At 43.9% G+C, this 22206-nt stretch overlaps 1 protein-coding gene across 1 annotated transcript in view; it reads right to left on the bottom strand.

Annotated features, from left to right (window-relative positions):
* The window catches only part of LOC133114135 (vitrin-like), a 30496-nt gene extending 10003 nt beyond the window's left edge, over window positions 1-20493 (bottom strand). The window contains exons 1-11 of the mRNA XM_061223328.1: window positions 20336-20493; window positions 11602-11699; window positions 9787-9840; window positions 8784-8940; window positions 7806-7939; window positions 7035-7112; window positions 6195-6335; window positions 5734-5781; window positions 3125-3163; window positions 2924-2986; window positions 2173-2235 (exon numbers count right to left, since the gene is read on the bottom strand). Coding sequence (XP_061079312.1) covers window positions 2173-2235; window positions 2924-2986; window positions 3125-3163; window positions 5734-5781; window positions 6195-6335; window positions 7035-7112; window positions 7806-7939; window positions 8784-8940; window positions 9787-9840; window positions 11602-11635 — 811 coding nt within the window. The 5' untranslated portion in view covers window positions 11636-11699; window positions 20336-20493. The remainder of the gene's footprint in view (window positions 1-2172; window positions 2236-2923; window positions 2987-3124; window positions 3164-5733; window positions 5782-6194; window positions 6336-7034; window positions 7113-7805; window positions 7940-8783; window positions 8941-9786; window positions 9841-11601; window positions 11700-20335) is intronic.
* Window positions 20494-22206: the final 1713 nt, after the last annotated feature.

The raw sequence follows: 22206 nt of genomic DNA, 5'->3' as shown, positions 1-22206 counted from the left end.
GGTATAATCGCTTGGTTTTGTTATAACCAATCTGCTCATTTCAGGGCCCACATCCCTATCAGGAACGGGGCAAGAACACATCTGTCACCTAATATGGTGACTTTTCAGACCCAACCCCCCAGCCCCCCAAAAGCTGTGAATGTTCTTGTGAAAGTGTCTGGCACTAAATCTTGTGTGTTACAACTTACAATATAATTTTAAGACGTTTTCAAAGTGGAAAAAGATTTAAATGGCAGATATGTTTCCCCCCCTGTGTGTATCTATCATCAGTTGAGTTTTTTTCTCCTTGTTCTGTTTATAAACCCAAGGCCTGGATTCAATTAACATTTCTCCCTATCTTTGACCCACAGTTAAGTTTCTTTGTTTACAAAAATGGTAACAATTTCACCCAATTGCAAGTCGGAGTTCAGGAGAAATGTGGATTGCATCCAGGCGTAAGTGTTAACCAATTCAGACCCAAGAAAACCAGCTGAAATGGGTTATAGTGTCTGTGTAATGCCTTGCTTTAATGAACTGCTGTAATTGATTAATGAAGTGCAGAGTAACAATGAAAACCAGCAGAACCTATGGCTCTCCAGGACCAGGGTTGGAGACCACCGGTGCAGGCGGTTCTTCACCGAAACACGTGGTGTTGCCAACTGCTTCTTTCAACACCACAGACTGTGGCTAAACCTGCACACAGTGGAGTCAGATGAGGACCTTTCACATGTGACTCACCAACGGAATGTTGTTTTTTTCAAAACTCCATGTCAGTGTTCTGGAACTCGATTTCAATTGTGATTGTGACATCGGCATTAGAATGTTCAGGTAACAACATTCCCATCACACATTTGTGATCTTACACTTTTAAAGAAACAGAACACCTAAAAGTTCACAGGTTTAAAAGCAGTCTCTTTGTCCTGCCAGCACAAAACCGCAGTCATCGCAGGGAGTAATGGAGGTGAAAGAGAAATGGATTTCAGGTCACCCGAATCAGGTAGCTGCCAGTCAGAGTTTCGTTTTGCACGGCAACAACAGAAAAAAAAAAACAACCAGACCGTGGCTCTTAGAAAGAGTTCCACTCGGAGACGCAGAGTGCACTGCTAGTGGGAGCCATGTCCAAAAGCCTCAAATTCCTCACTACAGACCAGAAACCACAGGGGCCACAGGCAGCCATCGCGAGTGACCAACGCTGAACTGCAGGAATCTAAAAGGCTTTGCGGCATGACTGAAATAGATCCGCAGTGTGGATATTGTGCTTTAACGGGCACCATTTCCTGACCTAAAAATGAACATTTTAATGGACCCTTCATCCGGCCGCACGGATGTTAATGAGGCGGTCGGGCTAACGAAGCACGGAGATTAATCTTAATTACACAGAGTTAATGTTTAAAAGCAGCGTTAAGAGCGCGATTTCAAAAACCGTACCGTGCCCTCACGCAAAAGAACAACGTCATGGCCAGCGCTGTTGCTACACGCTGAAGCAAAGCTGCTCAACTCAATTCAACCTGTACAGTACTTTTTACAGTGCCGTGAAAAAAGTACTTGCCTTATAATTAGTTAATCATCAGTTGCTTTTTCATTCCAATATGAATTGGCATTAACTAATGCAGTTGTTAACATGAATTAACAATGTACAAATACATAAACAAAGCTTGACAAATGAACTACTCAGTACTTAGTTAAGAACTGCATTAGTTAATGCCAATTCATGCAACCTCATTGTAAAGTGTTACCATCACTTAATTTTATATAGCAATTTGTATGACTCCAGCACAAATACGTATGATTCCATCACAAATACGTATGAATACAGCACAAATACGTATGATTCCAGCACAAATACGTATGATTCCATCACAAATACGTATGAATCCAGCACAAATATGTATGACTCCAGCACAAATACGTATGATTCCAGCACAAATACGTATGATTCCATCACAAATACGTATGACTCCAGCACAAATACGTATGATTCCAGCACAAATACGTATGATTCCATCACAAATCCGTATGAATCCAGCACAAATACGTATGAATCCAGCACAAATACGTATGATTCCAGCACAAATACGTATGAATCCAGCACAAATACGTATGATTCCAGCACAAATACGTATGAATCCAGCACAAATACGTATGATGCCAGCACAGAAATGGATCCGCAGCAGAGGGATTTTTAGCACTTACTGGGGTTGGGCGGCCCTGTTTGGGGGTTCCTCTCTGGATCCACAGCCTGTAGTCTGTTATACACTGAGAGACAGAGAAGATACCGGCCCTGTCAGCACTGCACTCTCAGAAATACAGTGACAGTGGAGGTACATTTTCAGTTCTTCAAGGGTCAAATTTCCCAAATGTACCCTGAAAGCACTCTAATGTTCTCTTTGGGTACAAATGAGTATGTTTCCCAAGCAAATACCTTAAATACCTAAATACCTTTTTTTTTTTGTACCTTTATCTCTGAGAGGGTGCAGTATAACCAGCACAGATCAGACCCATTCTGGAGGATACATACATCCTGCAGCTGATCAATCATGGGCTAAATATAACCATCTGAATGACTAATTCTGTTTTGAACGTTTGCTGAAAGTCTTACATTTCTTATAAAACAATGTATTTTAGATACTTTTAACTTTTTAGATGTTGGTAAAAAATGACTTCAGCAGAGTCTTGAAAATCTAAATGACTAAATACAGCATGCAATCACATGGAAAACTCATTTGAATGTTTTATGTATGTACTTTTCTCAGTTTCTTCTAAAACTATCTGTGATATATAGGAATGGCTGGGGTCAAATTTGTCATTTAAATACTTCAAACTCTTTATATGCCGGTAAAAGCCTTGTAGGTCCTTGAAAATCTTCTTCAAAAACGTTTTTGCTAAGAAAAATGTACAAGCACGTGTTTCTTGGAAAACCGTCCAGGGTGTCGTGGAATATCACCTGGGACGGAAGAGGTTCCGGAATGTCTCCTGAGGGCAGAGAGGGGGTCCTGTCTGTTCATACCTGCGGAATGCGCAGGTAGACGGGACAGCGTGTAATCAACAGGTTGTTACTACAGCCAATGAAACAAAGCGGTACACTGACTGTCTCCATCACCGTCTGTCTGAGATCAGAGATGGTGTGAACAGAGAGCGATCTTACCCTGAGCTGATCCCTGCACTGGTACACTGAGTGTCTGCCCTGAGAGAGAGAGAGAGAGAGAGAGAGAGAGAGAGAGAGAGAGAGAGAGAGAGAGAGAGGGAGAGAGAGAGAGAGAGGGGGAGAGAGAGAGAGAGAGAGAGAGGGAGGGAGAGAGAGAGAGAGAGAGAGAGAGACAGAGAGAGAGAGAGAGAGAGAGAGTTTTAATTAAAGTTATTCAAAAATTTGAACGGCCAGTCATCATCAATGACACAAAAAGACAAAACTAGAAAAGAGAGACAGAGAGAGAGAGATTGATAAAAGGATGATTTTAAGTGGAAAATCTACCCAAAAACATTTTAAAAATCAGTTGTTTCTATGTATAGACAATAGGAATGACAAAAAACCATATATTACAAACATCCTGGGTTCCTATGTGCCAATGCTTGTTCCCTACTTTATGAGATATCGCTCCTGAGAAGTAGCTACACCTGGAGGAGATTTGTGTTCAATGTGAAACATTTATACATTCATGCTCGTGGCTAGTTTCATTTTTCTTCACAATTTTGAAATCACCTAACTTAACCTAACCTAATCTTTTCAGTTTTTTTCTGAAAGAGAGAAGCTATTACGACCCAAACTTTGCTTCAAGGTTTCCCATTGTGAAAGTTTTTAATGGAATTGCAGTCCAGTGCCAAACTGGAATGAAGTGAGTATTTCCTTTAAATGTCTTGGAACGGAATCGATTGTACGCCCTTTCATTTAACACCATTTCCGAGGCCTTGTGGTTTTGAAAAGAAAGCAGAGAAAACCTTGTTTTTGCTGTTGTTGCAGAACGGTCTAACCATGACTGTGTGGCGGTTAGGAAATCTGACATCTGACATCTTAAGAAGAGGTTTGACCTTACTGCCACGCTGGACAACCCAGTCTATTTCAGTACATGTCACATTCTGGAACATACTTTTATTTTCAAACACTATATTCAAGTCTAAGATAACTAAAAGCACAGAAAAATAAAACGAAAACATCCAAACATTTAAAAAAACGGACAACATGACGTGCTCATGGAACGGGGCATTTGTTCAAATGACTGCCGCCCACCCAAGAAAATCTAAAATGAATATTTTGAAACATTCATTGTCACGATCTGTTATCTTGAAGGTCAGTGAAGGTGTTCAGTAGCAAGGGATGCGCTCCTGTTTCCTTGCTCGAGAAAAGTTTGGAAACTTCTGGCTTCTAGTTCTTCGAAGGAACATTTAACAGGTGGAGTCTCCTTAAAGAGGCGGCAGTGGGTACCACGATAAAATGCTACAAGTCAAGAACATTCATCAGCTGCTGTTTATATCACAAGGGCGGCACGGATGGTGCAGTGGGTAGCACTGCTGCCTCACAGCAAGGAGGTCCTGGGTTTGAATCCTGGTCGGCCGGGGCCTCTCTGTGTGGAGTTTGCATGTTCTCCCCGTGTCTGCGTGGGTTTCCTCCGGGTACGCCGGTTTCCTCCCACAGTCCAAAGACATGCATGTTAGGCTGATTGGAGAGTCTAAATTGCCCATAGGTATGAGTGTGTGAGTGAATGGCGTGTGTGCCCTGCCAGGGTGTATTCCTGCCTTTCGCCCAATGTATGCTGGGATAGGCTCCAGCCCCCCTGCGATCGTGTTCAGGATAAGCCGGTTCAGATAATGGATGGATGAATCTCCTTAAAGATGGCGGACCTCGATGGGTTTCGGGCTCAGGAAAAGAAACGACTGGACAGCAGCACTTGGGTCAGGACCCGGTCCCTGCCACACCTGGCCACACTCACCTGGGCCCTGCCACACCTGGCCACACTCACCTGGGCCCTACCACACCTGGCCACACTCACCTGGGCCCTACCACACCTGGCCACACTCACCTGGGCCCTGCCACACCTGGCCACACTCACCTGGGCCCTACCACACCTGGCCACACTCACCTGGGCCCTGCCACACCTGACCACACACACCTGGGCCCTACCACACCTGGCCACACTCACCTGGGCCCTGCCACACCTGGCCACACTCACCTGGGCCCTGCCACACCTGACCACACACACCTGGGCCCTACCACACCTGGCCACACTCACCTGGGCCCTACCACACCTGGCCACACTCACCTGGCCACACTCACCTGGGCCCTGCCACACCTGACCACACTCACCTGGGCCCTACCACACCTGGCCACACTCACCTGGCCACACTCACCTGGGCCCTGCCACACCTGGCCACACTCACCTGGGCCCTGCCACACTCACCTGGGCCCTGCCACACCTGACCACACTCACCTGGGCCCTGCCACACCTGGCCACACTCACCTGGGCCCTACCACACCTGGCCACACTCACCTGGCCACACTCACCTGGGCCCTGCCACACCTGGCCACACTCACCTGGGCCCTGCCACACTCACCTGGGCCCTGCCACACCTGACCACACACACCTGGGCCCTGCCACACCTGACCACACACACCTGGGCCCTACCACACCTGGCCACACTCACCTGGGCCCTGCCATACCTGGCCACACTCACCTGGGCCCTGCCACACCTGGCCACACTCACCTGGGCCCTGCCATACCTGGCCACACTCACCTGGGCCCTGCCACACCTGACCACACTCACCTGGGCCCGTCGCTGCCCCCATCCCAGCCGTGAATGGGCGACTGCTCCCTGGAACCAGAGATGGAGAGTCACGTACTAACAGGACGTTTAGGGTCATACATTTTAAGATGAAAAGATAAAAATTTTGTAAGGAGAGTTGAATTTAATTTTGTTGGGAAAATGTTTTTTTAAATTTAGTCTCGGACAAGGCTTGTGTCAGTGAAACTGGCCCTCAATGTCTCATTTGTGTGGGGTGTACATAATTACGTTTCTGTTTTATGCAAAACTGAGCGTGTGTTTTATTGCTCCACAGATTCCTGGGTCCTGTTCCATGAGGCAGGGTTAGAGTTAACTGGACACCCACCTACAGTAAGTCAGTAATCCTGCTTTATGATACAGGCCCTTTGTCCTGTAATATTGTGATTCTCTGTACATTCTGCAGACAGCTGTACAAGCTGTAGTCCCTGCTTTCCGGAACGTACCGTCATCCCTGACTTTGTAGACGGCCGCTCGTGAGTTGGTGGTGGGGAGGGGGCCGCTGGTTGTCGGAGGGGCGGTCGTGGTTGCCTCGGCGACCTTCGGCTGGGCAACGGTTTCCGAGGAAACATCTGCCTCTCTGAGCTCTACGTGAGTGAGGAAGGAAGAGAGAGAGTGAGAAAGAGAGAGAGAGGAAGAGAGAGAGGGGGAGAAGGGGGAGAGAGAGAAAGAGAGAGAGGGAGGAAGAGAGAGATGGGAAGAGAGAGGGAAGAAGAGAGAGAGACAGAGAGGAAGAAAGAGAGAGAGGAAGAGAGAGACAGAGGGAGGAAGAGAGAGAGAGAAAGAGAGAGAGGGAGGAAGAGAGAGGGGGGAAGAGAGAGGGAGGAAGAGAGAGAGAGTGAGGAAGAACAAATTGAGTGTGACATTTACAGTAAACTCTCTTTTACTGCATTCCTGGGCTGAGTTGCAGATGTTCTGGGATCTAAAAAAGGGGGAAAACTACACTGTGGCATGCAAGCGCCACTCAGAGCAACACTTAACTGCAGGATGGTCACGACCTCAACCTCGCTACACAGCTGTGGCAGGAAACGAGTCTAAAATACCATCAAAAGCTAAAAACAAATTGCTCTCAAAAAGTGAGACAGGAATCTTATTTTATATGCAATGCACAGCTGAAGCTGCTATGTGCAGAGCTTTACTTCAGTCAAACAAAAACGTGAGATATGACTCCATCTATGAACTGATCTGTGTGAACGTGCCCTGGATGAAATATTGGTAATATAATTAGATCCACCAAGATCATAGATGTGGAATTACTGTGGGCAAGACTCTCGCTGATTTCTCACCTGTTGAAACTGAAGTTTGGCGTGCAGTAGCGTAGTCTAGCGTAGACGGATATAGGACGCCCTTCCTTGGCTTGCCCACTGTAAAACACAACCACAACAACAACCACAACAAGCTGTGATCTGTGGCTGGCTGACCAAACACATCTCAAAGTCACTCCGGACCACCAAGAACCCATAAAAAATGTGTTTTAGGGTCTCTTTTAAACTCCTACAATACCCATCTGCACCAGGAACTATCACAATAATGTTGTAAGTAATGTGTAGATGTGCAGCGTTTTATTTTTTGGAAAGTGCTTTGGATGCAGAGTATAGCTTCGAGTAAACTGTTTTATTTTTCTATAAATTATACATTCAAAAATACATAGAAGTTTAACTGCAAATGTTTATACATATTAACATATCATATCTATATGATCAATATTCATGGAAACCCACAGTGAAATAAATTAGTAGAAATGTGTTTTCAGAAATTTATGATGAGAATATGTTTAACTGGAAAACAGAAACATATATAAGATTGTCATATGTCTAAGTGAGAAATGGCAAACAATAAAAAAAAAATTTAATAATGAGAAAACATGTGTTTGAATAAATTATTAAATTTAGGATGAAAAATGTGTTTAAGTGGATAACAGCAAGATTCATAGACCGTAACTGTTTTCTTAACCTTAACCTTAAGACTGACCAGAATCTTAACCATTTCCCTAACCCTAAATTTTTCCTAGCCCTTAGGCTAACCCTAACCCTACAGTGGAGTGGAGAAGGGCTGACCTGAGACTTTGAAAGACTCCCTCCATTTGGGCAGGGACAGGGAACGCACCCCGTAGGAGAAGCTGCCTCTGTAGGAGGACTGGCCCGCCATCTTGCTCACGATCACCTTCCCGCCCATATTGGTGATGATTCCGCTGGAAGACAAGGCAGCCATTTTAGACCTCAGAATGATAAGATTCTAACCTCCATTTTCTGTTTGTTTCTGTTCAGATTATTTGGATTAAATGCTTAAAATTACGTGTGGATGCTTGTTTAAAATCACTGTCAGTGTAGCTGTTTCTTAAATATGGGGCAAAACTTCTAAGGTCAAATCTTGAATCTCCAGGCTGTGTTTCCCAGAAGGTAACTGGTGCGTAAACTCCACACTTGAACACAGAGACTGGTTTATGGACAGCCACTCATCCTGGCGATCACATGACTCTCCCACGAAAATACAGTAACGTTAGCATAGAAATATCACTTCACTGAAACAGAGGACAAGCTTTTCGATTTTGACGAAGAAATACAACCTCACAGCTTTGAACCAAAATTTACAGAAGAAGAATTGCATAGTCCGCAAATAAATCCACACAATTCGTATTAGGAAAATGTGCTTTTAAACAAGCCGTTTCAACTTTCCGTCATTTTTGCCGCTCATTTGCATATGTCTGCCTTCAGCAAGCACAGCCAATTAAAGCCCTCGGCACAGATGGTGTTCATTCTGCACGAAGCTAGCCAGCCAATCAGAACAGAGGTTCATTGCTATTAAAGAGCCTTAAAGACTCAGTCACGAAAACAGCCTGTTCTTGGTAAAGCTCATGAGAGGCACTGGAGAATGGACATGTAAAACTGGATAGAGATTGTTTTTTTTTGTACTTAAAACCACACAAACATCTTATGGATATCAGGAAATAAAACCCTGGAAAGATGTGCAATAGGGGACCTTCAATGTTAAAGGTGTGACAGGTGCCTTGACTCGGCAGCGCCCCCCGGTGGTACCTGTGGATGGCGGCGTTGCAGATGCTGGAGATGGAGGCGTAGACCTCCGAGCCATACACCGGCTGCTTGGACTCCCGGCAGTTGGCGGGACACTTCGCAATGAATTCTGGGAGGTTGACCTTCCCTGCCCGGACATCGCACTCGATCAGCGGCACGACTGGGGGGCAGAAAGAGGGGGATCAGAGGTGTCGAGGCCTGTCAGTCAAGGGGCTTGGTTGCCATAGTAACAATGTTGCGTTAAATAAACTATTAAAACTAAAGAACGTTAAAAGCACTTAAAACCAGACCATACCTGCAAGTACAACCCATGCTTACTTCACTATATTACAGCTATTTAGCTGATGTTTTTATCAAAAGCAGCTTACAGTTGACAAGACTAAGCAGGGGCTAATCCCCCCCCCCCCTTGACTGGGACCATCCAGGTCCCAGTCAAGCACCTTAGCCACTAGGCTATAGGCTGCCCCATTCTGTACTGTACAGCAAATTAATACAAATGAGAATTCACAGGGAAGACAGTAACAGCCTTCTTGCTTACTGGGATATAGGGGGAGGAGCTGAGGATTATGGGATGTTTGTGGTATGGCCTTTTAAAAATTATTTCAACAGCTTTACATTTGATGCAACCTACTTGTATACACAAAACAAGTACATCAGTTTTTTTTACACAGTATAATAATTGTGCAGATTTTGCCAGTATTCTAACAGCGCTTTCAAAAGTGCCATTTTTGCCCTATGTGCTAGAACTTCCATAAAAGACAGTCTCAGAGAAAGTTATATGTGGTATAGAACATGTATGGACAGGAACAAAACGTTCTGCTCTTAAAACATACATAACACAGAAGAGAAATGATCTGTCTGAGTAATGGTTTAAGAAAGACTCACATCATCGGATTATAGACCTGTGGATTTGCGCAGACACAAACCAAAGCCTTCTACACTTCAATAACACATAAAACACAAAACAGAAATGATTTAGTGTTTGTTTGTTTTGTTTTTTTCTCACCTTGTTTTGGCTTCTTGTTTGGCCGAGCCTTGGTGCTACTCACCACCAGCAAAGCTGAAAGGAAACAAACCAAAGTTTACTACCGCTCTGAAAGGTTACAAACCACTCTTAACAAAGTAACAACTTCTTATTCTTTAAATCTCAAGTCAAGTCAAACTTTCTTACCTCATTAGCAATATTTTAGTCTTTTTTAGAAAGAATCAAATCAATAAATCTCAACAATTACGTGTCCTAATATTTAGACTTCTTATTTCTATGTCTTTTTCTTAAATAAGACGGTAATATTGGCAATGATGTGAGAGAGTTCAACTCACTTCAAGATTGGCCAGTGGGGTAAGGCAATTTCAGTTGCCAAGCGACAGTAACTTAAAACGAGTCAATATTTTCTATTTGGGAGAAAACAATTACGATTTTACGCCTCACTACAAGACTAAAACTTCAGACAGAATTTTTTTGTAGTGCTGTTTCTGAACACAGATTATGAATTCACATCAGGGTTTTGGTCATTTAAATTAAAGTTCCATCTTTATTTCCGAAACTGGCACCAATAGTATTCTATGCAGATCTTCCACAAATTAAATAATTAATTCACTAACATAATGAATTGCTTCATTGAACTGAACAAAGAGGGAATTATTTCCAAGTCTGGTTCGTCTGAATGTAATGTACACTCTCAGAAATAAAGTGACAGCGGGAAGTTTTGTTCTTCAAGAATCACATTTCCCAATTTTACCCGGAAAGTACAGTAATGTTCTTTTTGGGCATTCATTTCACCAAGCAAAACATTTAAAAATTAATTATATATTGCTGGGTAGGGGTACAATCTTATGTATCTACAGTGTACCTTCCCAGTGACAAGCATATGTACCTTTTTATTTCTGAGAGCGTATTATTAGTAGACAGATTTTCACTCAAAGCAAACTAATGCAGTTACACTTATGAAAATTGGACGGCGTGCTTTAACCCAGATAACAGTCTGAAGACCTTCTGCCACAGACAAGTGGGAGGAGGGGTTGAAGGCCGTCCCCGCGTGCATATCTGGTGACATCACGGCTCTCGGATAATTTCTTGCTGAAATATTATTTATGTTCATGCCGTGGGTCCTCGGAGAGGGTTCAGCTGCAGTTCGGAGACTGCCCTGGGCGAGTTTCCCCTCAAAGGATAGGCCTATTTTTCCACACCGGGGTTACCCACCCGTTCCCAAACAGCCACATTCACAGAGCAGACTCCACTCCGAGATCTGTCTCTGCGATTTTAAATTGAATGCACAGCGGGCATGGAGGAAGAGAAAGGAACAATGTTCTCATTCTATGGCGTCTGATAAATGTTTGTGTTCCTGATGAGGTATAACTAGAGTGTAACAATAGAGAGAGGTCCAACCCAGAGGCTAAATTGCTTCATGCTTAAATCTGCCTCACCACTGTTTTTACATGGGTCCCTTTGGGAAAGGTTCTTACCATGAGTTGTTGATTCATACTTTTTGAGTCCTCGTTGAGTGCGCACGAGTCATTGGATAGCCTCGATTGTCAGGCATGAAATGGAAATCGACTTTAAAAATAGTTCTTCCCTCTCAAGTCCAAAATGTTAGCTCGTTTGAAGTTACTGTTTTCTTGCAAAGTTCAATTTTCTTACTCCATTGGCAAGTCTTGGAATGAGTAAAACTCTCTTACTCATTGACAATAATTAATTGTTTATTTATTTCATTAGAAAGACTAAAATACTTGTTGAGGATGACTTGTGGTTTGGTTTTTGCAGAGTATTGGCATGGCAAACATCACCCCACATTAGACGCAAGTGTCAAATAAAAAGACCTACTGATGAAGAGAGCGGTGACTGACGTCCTGATCATCGCGGAGGTCTGCCGGCTCCAGCGGATTGGTCAAAGGTCCACCCCGTTTCCGCGGTAATGCCAGCTGCATGGAAACAGTGGAACAGAAACACTCACGCAGAAATATCACGACCAGTGCCTGAACCTGGGGCCTGTTCCACAAAGCAGGATACGCGGGAGTTGGCTGGATAACTGCACTACTGAGTAAAACCAGGACACTCACCAATTCTGGAACATGGACTGAAGTAAGAGCCGTTCCAGGTTTTATCCAGCTAACTCAGTAATTCTGCTTTGTGGAAGAGGCCCCTAGGCCAACTACTTATTGTTAGGGGAACCGACTGGAACCATTCACAGACACCAAGATGTACTGAATAACAGGCGTTAATCAAAGTGCGCAGGAAACAGGTCAATGTCTGGCAAACTGAGCAATATAGGGTTAAGCAGTAACGTGGTCAAGCCCAGGCAAGGGGTCAAAAGCACCGATACAGGACACAAGCAGGAATACAGGACACAAGCACAGATGCAGGACACAAGCAGGAATACAGGACACAAGCACGGATGCAGGACACAAGCAGGAATACAGGACACAAGCACAGATGCAGGACACAAGCAGGAATACAGGACACAAGCACAGATGCAAGACACAAGCAGGAATACAGGACACAAGCACAGATGCAAGACACAAGCAGGAATACAGGACACAAGCACAGATGCAAGACACAAGCAGGAATACAGGACACAAGCACAGATGCAAGACACAAGCAGGAATACAGGACACAAGCACAGATGCAAGACACAAGCAGGAATACAGGACACAAGCACAGATGCAAGACACAAGCAGGAATACAGGACACAAGCACAGATGCAAAACACAAGCAGGAATACAGGACACAAGCACAGATGCAAGACACAAGCAGGAATACAGGACACAAGCACAGATGCAAGACACAAGCAGGAATACAGGACACAAGCACAGATGCAAGACACAAGCAGGAATACAGGACACAAGCACAGATGCAAGACACAAGCAGGAATACAGGACACAAGCAGGAATACAGGACACAAGCACAGATGCAAGACACAAGCAGGAATACAGGACACAAGCACGGATGCAAGACACAAGCACAGATGCCGGGCACAAGACCATCTGGCACGGAACAGGGAAACAGGTAGGCTTTTGTACAACACTGAGAACGAGATAACGTGAAACAGGTGAGATGATACAAACAGAGGACACGCATAGCAGGTGCAGGGGGGCGTGGACAGGTAATTGGGAGAAAGGAAAACCATGAAGCGGAACAATTATCTGACCCCCATCCCACAGAGTGAGCATTACTGTACACTGCAGGCAGTGCAGTTTATTTAAACAGAGGTCCCATCAGAGGGGTGGATTCTTGAGGAAAGGTGTGGATCTTAATCCTTCAAACAGCTTTTTAAAAACATTTAATCACGATCCCAGCCTTCAAAGGCAGCCGCGGCAAATCAACTTGCGCGCAAAACACGTTGTGGATCATCCGTGCTACACCTACCCACCGGGACTGCATCTTTACTGGGACATCCTGTTCCTACCCACAGCAGGCAAAAAAAAAAGAAAGAGTCTGGATGCCTGGGGCGAGTCTGAAAGGATTTTTATTCCATCAAAGCAGGGCCTACCCGTCGCGTGCCAAACCCAGGAATTCTCCCGGCGGAGGAACTGGAGGATTCGGCAGCCAAACTTCTGTCAGTACATCAACAGGTACTGTATCTTAGTTACATTATAGCCCTTTCCCAATCCGCAGAGATACCCCCCCCCCAACCCCCCAGCCTCCTACCCCAAGAGCCGGGAGGCAACATGCCTAGTTCATGAAAAGCGTACGGTAGTTTCCACATGTTGAGTGTGAGAGCCGTGGAATTCTTTAATTCGGGTGTTTCTACGGGAGAACGTGATCGGGTAATCGGCGATGCACGCTAGGGAAACTGATCCCCGAGACTAATCTGTCTCCTTGAAGTCTTAATAAAAGGGGGCTCCAGTGTGCAGGTGGGACCTACAATGGCCGTGCAGATAGGTGGAAGCCTGTTCTAAATCTGAGCTTCAACGCCAGGAGAGAGAGAGAAAGAGAGAGAGAGAGAGAGAGAGAGAGAGAGCGGACTCTTATTTTTTGGGACTTTTATCCGGAGTCTGACGACCCCAGGGACATTAAGCTCTAAGGCGAAATCCTGAGGAACACTTTCAATTGGCTCTGTATCATTTCAAAGCAAAAGGCCAATACGGAAAAACCCCACAATGCAATGCTGCAATGCAATGCTGTGGCCAGTCCAAATGTGGTACAACTTATCACACCACTCATTTCATTAGCTCTGCACAGTTAGCATCTGCACACAAACAATACCTGGGTGCATTTTCCAAAGCATGCCACCCTACAGAATACAAAAGGATCAGTGCAGTGTACCCTCGCATTTCCTGTCAAGCATCACTGAACATTAGTGAACCTAGACCAGCCAGGATGAGGGATGAGTTCCCTGCTGAAACCCCCCCCCCCCCCCCCCCAAACCAGCTCAGACCCGCTCCTATGCTCCCATATTTGATTAGGTTTGACCAGCTTCATGTTTTGAAACTGCTTTCAGCTGCTCTCACCTGTACCAGCTCAGACAAGCTACCCGCACTCGCTAGTGGTTGACCAGCTCATACCCAGCTAGACCAGCTTCATAACCAGTTTAGCCACGCTGGTTGACCAGCTCATACCCAGCTAGACCAGCTTCATAACCAGTTTAGCCACGCTGGTTGACCAGCTCATACCCAGCTAGACCAGCTTCATAACCAGTTTAGCCACGCTGGTTGACCAGCTCATACCCAGCTAGACCAGCTTCATAACCAGCTTAGCCACGCTGGTTGACCAGCTCATACCCAGCTAGACCAGCTTCATAACCTGCTTAGCCACGCTGGTTGACCAGCTCATACCCAGCTAGACCAGCTTCATAACCAGTTTAGCCACGCTGGTTGACCAGCTCATACCCAGCTAGACCAGCTTCATAACCAGCTTAGCCACGCTGGTTGACCAGCTCATACCCAGCTAGACCAGCTTCATAACCAGCTTAGCCACGCTGGTTGACCAGCTCATACCCAGCTAGACCAGCTTCATAACCAGCTTAGCCACGCTGGTTGACCAGTTCATACCCAGCTAGACCAGCTTCATAACCAGCTTAGCCACGCTGGTTGACCAGCTCATACCCAGCTAGACCAGCTTCATAACCAGCTTAGCCACGCTGGTTGACCAGCTCATACCCAGCTAGACCAGCTTCATAACCTGCTTAGCCACGCTGGTTGACCAGCTCATACCCAGCTAGACCAGCTTCATAACCAGCTTAGCCACGCTGGTTGACCAGCTCATACCCAGCTAGACCAGCTTCATAACCAGCTTAGCCACGCTGGTTGACCAGCTCATACCCAGCTAGACCAGCTTCATAACCAAAATGAAATGAACCCTGAAACCGAGTTGCTGGATTGCTTGTGGATTCAAGCTTGGGTCTTGCCTATCTTTCTACATTCAAATTTTCCGTAAAAGGATCTTTGTAACAGTGTCAATGTAAGTACATTTGAATTGAGTTGCACTGATCAAGCATGTTAGGAATGCATCACAAAAACACATTTTCTTTCAGCTCAAGATAAGATTTGAACAACCTGTAATGATACAGCCTATAATGATAGAAGCACCACTCCCTTAAAAGCAGAAGTGGTGCGTTATTTGAAGACTGTTTGGCACCTCACTCCCTAAAACCCTGATCTGTTGTAATCTCTACAGTGACTGTACAATGAGGGGGTGCAGCCCTAAAAGCTTGTTAATACATGTAATTACAGTAGAGGCTATTAGGCCTTTGAGGTGTGAGATCACAAATATGCGCTTAGAAGGTCCTTCACTGAACATCCTAATGCTGATGTCACAATCACCACTGGAACTGACTTAGAACTCTGAAGAATAAAAATATACATACTACTAAGCATACTACATTTAAATGAAAATCAGCCCAAAATTAAATATGTTGGCAGTATGCAAGTATGCGCTACTAGTTGCCCTACTCTTGAAAGGGTTAAAGGCTTATAACTGTGTGCTCAGTTTTCTGCCAGCGAAGCAATTACGCAGTTGGTTGAGTCATCTTATCCTGGCGGCTTTGCCCTTTGATGTGAATGAAAGGCTAAGCTGAACACAAGGCCCAAGATACAGTCATTTACAAAAACCCAGTGCAGAACACACTGAAAAAAGCGCATGTAATAGCTGAGGAAATATAGCCATTTATGTCAGCTGAATAGCCCCAAGCAGACACAGCCTTTGACATTTTTTCACAATCACTTAGTAATCACAGTATTTCTGTGTGACAATTTACACATATATTTACTACACTATAAACAATGCATTTATAACACAAACTCAAAACTGTCAGTTAGAACCTTATAATTCTAAGGTCTTGATTTTGTGAAAGAAACTATGTAGAAAATGTTTTGTCCCTGGTGTAAAATTCCAGCTACCAGCTGTTTCAAAACCTAGCTTGAGCTGGTCAACCCACATTGAGCATGGAGCTGGTCTGAACTGGTCAAGCAGCTACCAACTGTTTCAAAACCTAGCTTCAGCAGTCTCTTTCAGCATGTGTTTCAAATAAATGCAGTGAGATGCTATTTTCTGAAGGGGGGAGTTGTGAATGTATTGATTGAATGCTGTCACTGATATGATATGCCACCATCGTACACTACTCGACACCGAATCATTCCCCTACACCAGGGGTCGGCAACCCTGGTCCTGGAGAGCCGCAGGGTGTGCTGGCTTTCGTCTCCACCTTAAAATAAGCAACCGATTCAGACCCAAGAAACCAGGTGAGGTGAGTTAACTGTGTAATCAACGGCTTTCACTGATCAATTAATGCCAAGTAACAACGAAAGCCAGCACACCTTGCAGCTCTCCAGGACCAGGGTTGCCGACCCCTGCCCTGCACCCTGTGTTAAACCACAGAGCCGCATCAACAGCCTTTCACTTAGTGCTCCTGCTCGCTCTGCAGAGGAACCCAAAACAAAATCTGGAAAAGCCTGAAGACCGGTCGAAACCCAGCCTGTTACTTAGCCTGACCAAATGTCCTTTTTTTCCCCCCGGACATTATTTCATCCGGGACCAAAAATACCCATCCAGGCAGGATTCCTAAATTCCTAAAAGATTTCTGGTCAGGTTTTGCTCATTTCATGGACCAAAAATGAACAAAGAGATAGCCTAGTATTATGTGCATCGCTCCCACCCCGCCCGAGCACAGTACAATGTCCAGCGTTAATTCATCAGAGTTCATATGAGTGCAATCGAGACAATACGCGCTATGTAAGTGTTGATTTCACGTTGAACATGTTACTGTGCGTCCACTTCTATGAATCAAGTGTGCCCCACAGAACTGGTCACCCTGCTGTTACTCAGTGTCAAGTTGTTGTGAAAACCTCAGGAAATCTTTAACATACACTGCAGAAAAGCTTGTCCTTACAAGTGTTTTCACCTTGTCATGAAACTTTAAATCTTTTTTTTTCCCCTGAAATCGAAAATACTCGCTTGTTTTCAATTAATTTTTGCTTGAGAAGTGAAAAATTATCCTGCCCCCACGGCAAATCCTGAAATGAGTCAAACTGTCTCACCTTTTATCTTACTTAGCAAAAAAAGTAATAGTACTCAGAAAAATGCTTGTTAAGATTGACTTATTTCTGCGTTTTTGCTGTGTATTGCATGTTTTTTTTCTAATTTCCTTTAATGTTTGAATCCTCCCTAAGGTATTTTCCCATCCTTGCAGCTGATGGCAAAGTTCCACTGATTTCAGAAAGGTGACGGTGATTCCTGATTGGCTGACGTTTGGTTGTTGCAAGCGCTTATTCAGGGCCTCGAAGGATCTGTTCTCCAACAGACAAGCATTCTCTCGTAGGTCAAAACTGGGTCAGAACTGGGTCACGCCTAGGTCAGACCTGGGCTAATATGTGTCTGAAATACGATACTTTAACTCATTACATGCCAATACAATTTGAATAAAAACTGTTTAATTGTCATAGAAACATGTTGAAAATAAAAACATAGAAACAAGAAGAAATTCTGAATATCGGTGAAAATATGCAGAATTGAAACTGCAATTTTCCTCTGCTTTTAATATATTTTTACAGATTTGATATCAATATTTTAAATAATATTGTGAATAATTTTCATATTTGTCAACAGATTGTGATTCTTTGCAATATACAGTATATACATAAAACATTTTTGTAAATATATTTCAGTTCAGTTTTCATAATGGCATATTTCTTTCTTTTATTGTAGGGTACCTCGAGGAAATGTAGTGGTATCTATTTAAAATATTATAAAATAGTTAAAATATTATTTCACCCAGGTCTGACTCGGATGAAAATGACACCTTCTGCATTCCACTGCAAGTGGGGAATTACCCGGATGTGTACTTAACCTCAGGCCTGTGTTCTCAAACGACGACATTACATTTCGGCTTTCTCGAGCTCGATACAATATCTCTCTTAACATACGGGACATTCAATTACAATGAAATAAAATACACGTGTGAAAATATCCTCACTGCAACTTGTTTTTTTGTCATCTAAGACCATTGTATCATGTCAAAAAAAAAGAGGTATTTTTCTCCTGGGTCTCAGGGAATCACACAGGATAAAAGTGGCGTACTCTGTTCCAGCGCACGCATTTCACTCTCGTGTGTTTAGACTGCTCCACACTTTACTGGTGGTGAAGACAGGCGATGGACATATTGAGGGCAGGCCGGAGACGAGGCTACGATGTTCAAATAAGCGAACTATAAAAAAAAAAACACCCGCAGGCTGAGTGACAGACGGCGAAAAGGCTGGCAGGTAGACTCTCTGAGACCAGCTAGCCCGCGCTAACGGATAATGTATCATACCGGGTGAGACATTGATACAATGACAGGGGAACTGAATCGTATAATTGATGGGACCTCGGCGCTCTCACCGGCAATGGAAAGTGTTGCTGATTGAAATCTGAGGTGAAGCACGTCAACAAGCGCGAACTTGAATTGCGCTCGCCCTGTGTCACCTCCACGGGGATATTTGATCGCGCAATTCCTGCTTTTCCGCGCACAGACGTTGAGGTGATATCGCCATGGTTGGGTTAAAGAACATAGCATACCATATTATATTACAGAACATACAGGTACAGTAGCATATACTCAGTGAGCACTTCAGTAGCTAGACTTGTACACCAGCTTGTTAATGCGAATATCTAAATCAGCCAATCGTGTGGCAGCAACTAAAGTCTCTAGAGTTGCAGAGAAACAAAAAAACATCAAGTGAGCAGCAGTTTCATGGCCAGAAGCATGTTGTTAATGAGAGAGAGGAGAAGGGCCAGACTGGTCAAAGCTGACAGGAAGGTGACAGTAACACAAATAACCACACATTACAACTGTGGTATGCAGAAGAGCATCTCTTAACATACAACACGTCAAAGTGGATTGGCTACAGCAGCAGAACAGTTTAAAAAAAATGTATAATAAATACCTAATAATGTGCTCACTGATTGTATAATGCTTAAAGCATCTCTGAACTCTGACATGCAGATAAATGTTCTTTATTATTCAGTGAATCTTCAGTGTTAATTCAACTCTAACAGAGTGCATATAGTCCAATAGAGACCATATGTAGGCTATTCTGTGAGAGTTGGTAACACTAGTCATTTCACTCTATACAACTGATGTATGCATTTTGGAGGATACCTGATTTACCTTGGTATCACACAACACATGCTTGCTGATATTTAAGACTTAAAAGCAGTAGTGTCGGTCTCTGGTAGGACTACTTTATGTTGCCGATATATTTTGTTGACATGTTGTGGCGACGTTGTATCTTGTCGGCTGCGAACAAATAATTATCTAGAACAAGTCTGTTCGGGCTCCGTTTTTCATCGAAATAAGACTTGACACAGGTCCAAAAGATTAAGGAATGGCGCATCGAATTGGCGAAATAACTTGATAATAACCATTCATGTTTCTTTGGCTCATTAAACACACCCTCTCACTGCGCTATAATATATTTAATTTTGTTGTTGTTGTTGTTTTATCTCCGTCACACACCACTGTGTTTTTGGCGTTGGTGAGCCGTACGTGGCCACCAAGTTGGTGCGCTTTCCATAAAGTTATTTTGGAAAAACCCAAGAATAACCGACGGTGTAAAATCTGTAGCTCTAGGCCATTAAATCGTGCCTGTACTCGTTTCACCGGGGTACTTCGCCGTGCTGTAGAATTAAGGGGTCATAAATCCTGTTGGGCTCATAAAACATATTCAGAACTATTTTTTTCCCTGGAAAAGTTTTGCACAAAGTGAAAAGACACTTCAATTGCTGCTGCTTTAGGCTTTAACTTATACTGTGACTGAATAAGACCCGTTTTGTTGGTTGATATTTTACCTCAAAGACAACAATTACCCGTGTGTGAAAACTCATTTTCTTTGCAGTAAATAATTCTTAAAACATTTATCTTCTTTTCACTTTTCCTGGCTTTGTTACAGATACAAATACAAACATATTCGTTGTATTTTATTCACATACAAACCTGCGTCATTTGACCGTCACTACATCAACCAAACTGTGAAAATATGGTATAGCGTACAGTTACGCAAGTCATACCCAAAGTTTATCCCAGGGGAGGCAATACAGATAAAACCCACCAACGTGCGTACAAAGTTGCCTTCGGTAAACTTACTGTTCTCAGCCCTCGGAATTTGAGGAGTATCAAAGTCCCCGAGGCTCAATATCCCAGGGTCATGACTGGCCGTAAAATCCAAGTCGTCGGCGTGAACGATGTCCCTTCAGTCGTTGAAGAACGGCGTTGCACAAAACGCACACTTCAGCTCTTGCATTGAAAGCGCACGGTTGAATGGGGCTGTGCGCGCAGCAACTCATCTTCGTCTGTCCCGCCCATTCACGAGGAGAGATTGAACTTGTTTACTTTTTTTTTGGGGGGGGGGGGGGTAGAAGTCCAAGTGGATGCGGAATTATGCGTAATAACTACTCATACTTGCGGTCTTTCCTGAGATTAAATTATACACTCAGTGAGCACTTTATTAGGTATTTATTTCGACTTATTAAGTCTTCTGCTGCTGTAGCCTATCCACTTAGAGATTTTGACGTGTTATGTGTCGCAGAGATGCTCTTCTGCATACCACTGTTGTAATGCGTGGTTATTTGTGTTATTGTCACCTTCCTGTCAGCTTTGACCAGTCTCTCACTGTCGCTCACTGGATGTTTTTCGTTTTTCGCGCCATTCTCTGCAAACTGTAGATACTGCTGTGCGTGAAAATCCCAGGAGATCAGCAGTTTCTAAGATATTCAATCCGCCCCATCTTGCATCAATAATCATTCCACGGTCAAAGTCACTTCGATCACATTTCTTTCCCGTTCTAACATTTGCTTTGAAAAACAGCTGAACCTCTTTTGAATGCTTTTATGAATTTAGTTGCTGCCACTTGATGATCAAATATTTGCATTTACAATCTGGTGTACAGGTCTACCTAATAAAGTGATCACTGAGTGACCATGCTGAACGCTTTTAGTTTGTGTCACATTTAGATTCTGAATAATACGTATCTTGTTCAAACTTTGTTTGTCTGAGTTGTCTTCATGGTTAGAACATAAAAATGTTTAAGAACATAAGAACGTTCCCCCAACATCAAAATGTTCTAACACATATATTAATCCGGGGTCTAATGTTTATATTCATATTTCGTTCAAAGGCATGAATGTCACAATGCAATTGCAAATTACCCCCCAGCTCTTCAGGCGAGTCCACCAGGTAATTTTCATTCCCGAGGGGAGTGAACCCTGACTTTGTAGTTAAGTGAGATAGATGACTGTTTTTACATTGATCGTGGTGGCGGGCACTGTAGACCACGTTCAAAGAGACTCAGGCCATCAGTGTATACCAGTTGGAAAGCCGGAATTGCGAGATGTGTTACTTGAGCAACATACTTAACCTGAATTTCTACACTCTCGGAAATAAAGGTACAAAAGTTGTCAATTTGATCGTCGAAGAAAAGAAATTCACCTCTACCATAGCTTTATTTCGTAGAGTGTATAGTACATAAGTAGCGTGGTTAGCTCAGCTAGTTCGCTAGTAAGTATGGTGAAGCGCAGTGAAAGCGAAGGCTTGTAGCAGGTTACCTCGACAACGCTCCCTGATGACGTAAGCCTCAAATTCAAAAAGAACGTTGTTGCCCTTGGCTAGAGGCGAGTCGGTAACGCGTTTGTTCAACAAATATTTGGACGAATGAGAGACGGGGGTTCAAATCCCACCTCGGACTCAGGCAATTTTTCACCCGTTACACATATCTACCTGGATGAGTGGATAGTTTGTAGAAATAAATAAATAAATGCAATTGTCCGTACATGTAGGTACACAGGAACCCAACTAAATATTCCATCCAAGACCAGCTGGGCTTCCAAGATGGTTTTAGATGGTCTGAGTTGTGTTTTGAACTCTTCTAAGTGCCCATAGCTGGCCTGGGGCTGGTCAAAGCTGGTCAGAACTGGTTAAGCAGTGTTCCAGCTGGTGAACGTGCTCACTATATAGGCTGG

Source organism: Conger conger, chromosome 2 (genome assembly GCF_963514075.1).
Source record: "Conger conger chromosome 2, fConCon1.1, whole genome shotgun sequence".
Lineage (NCBI taxonomy): Eukaryota > Metazoa > Chordata > Actinopteri > Anguilliformes > Congridae > Conger > Conger conger.
Note: the sequence above shows the minus strand (reverse complement) of the source record. Positions and strands in the feature narration are given on the sequence as shown.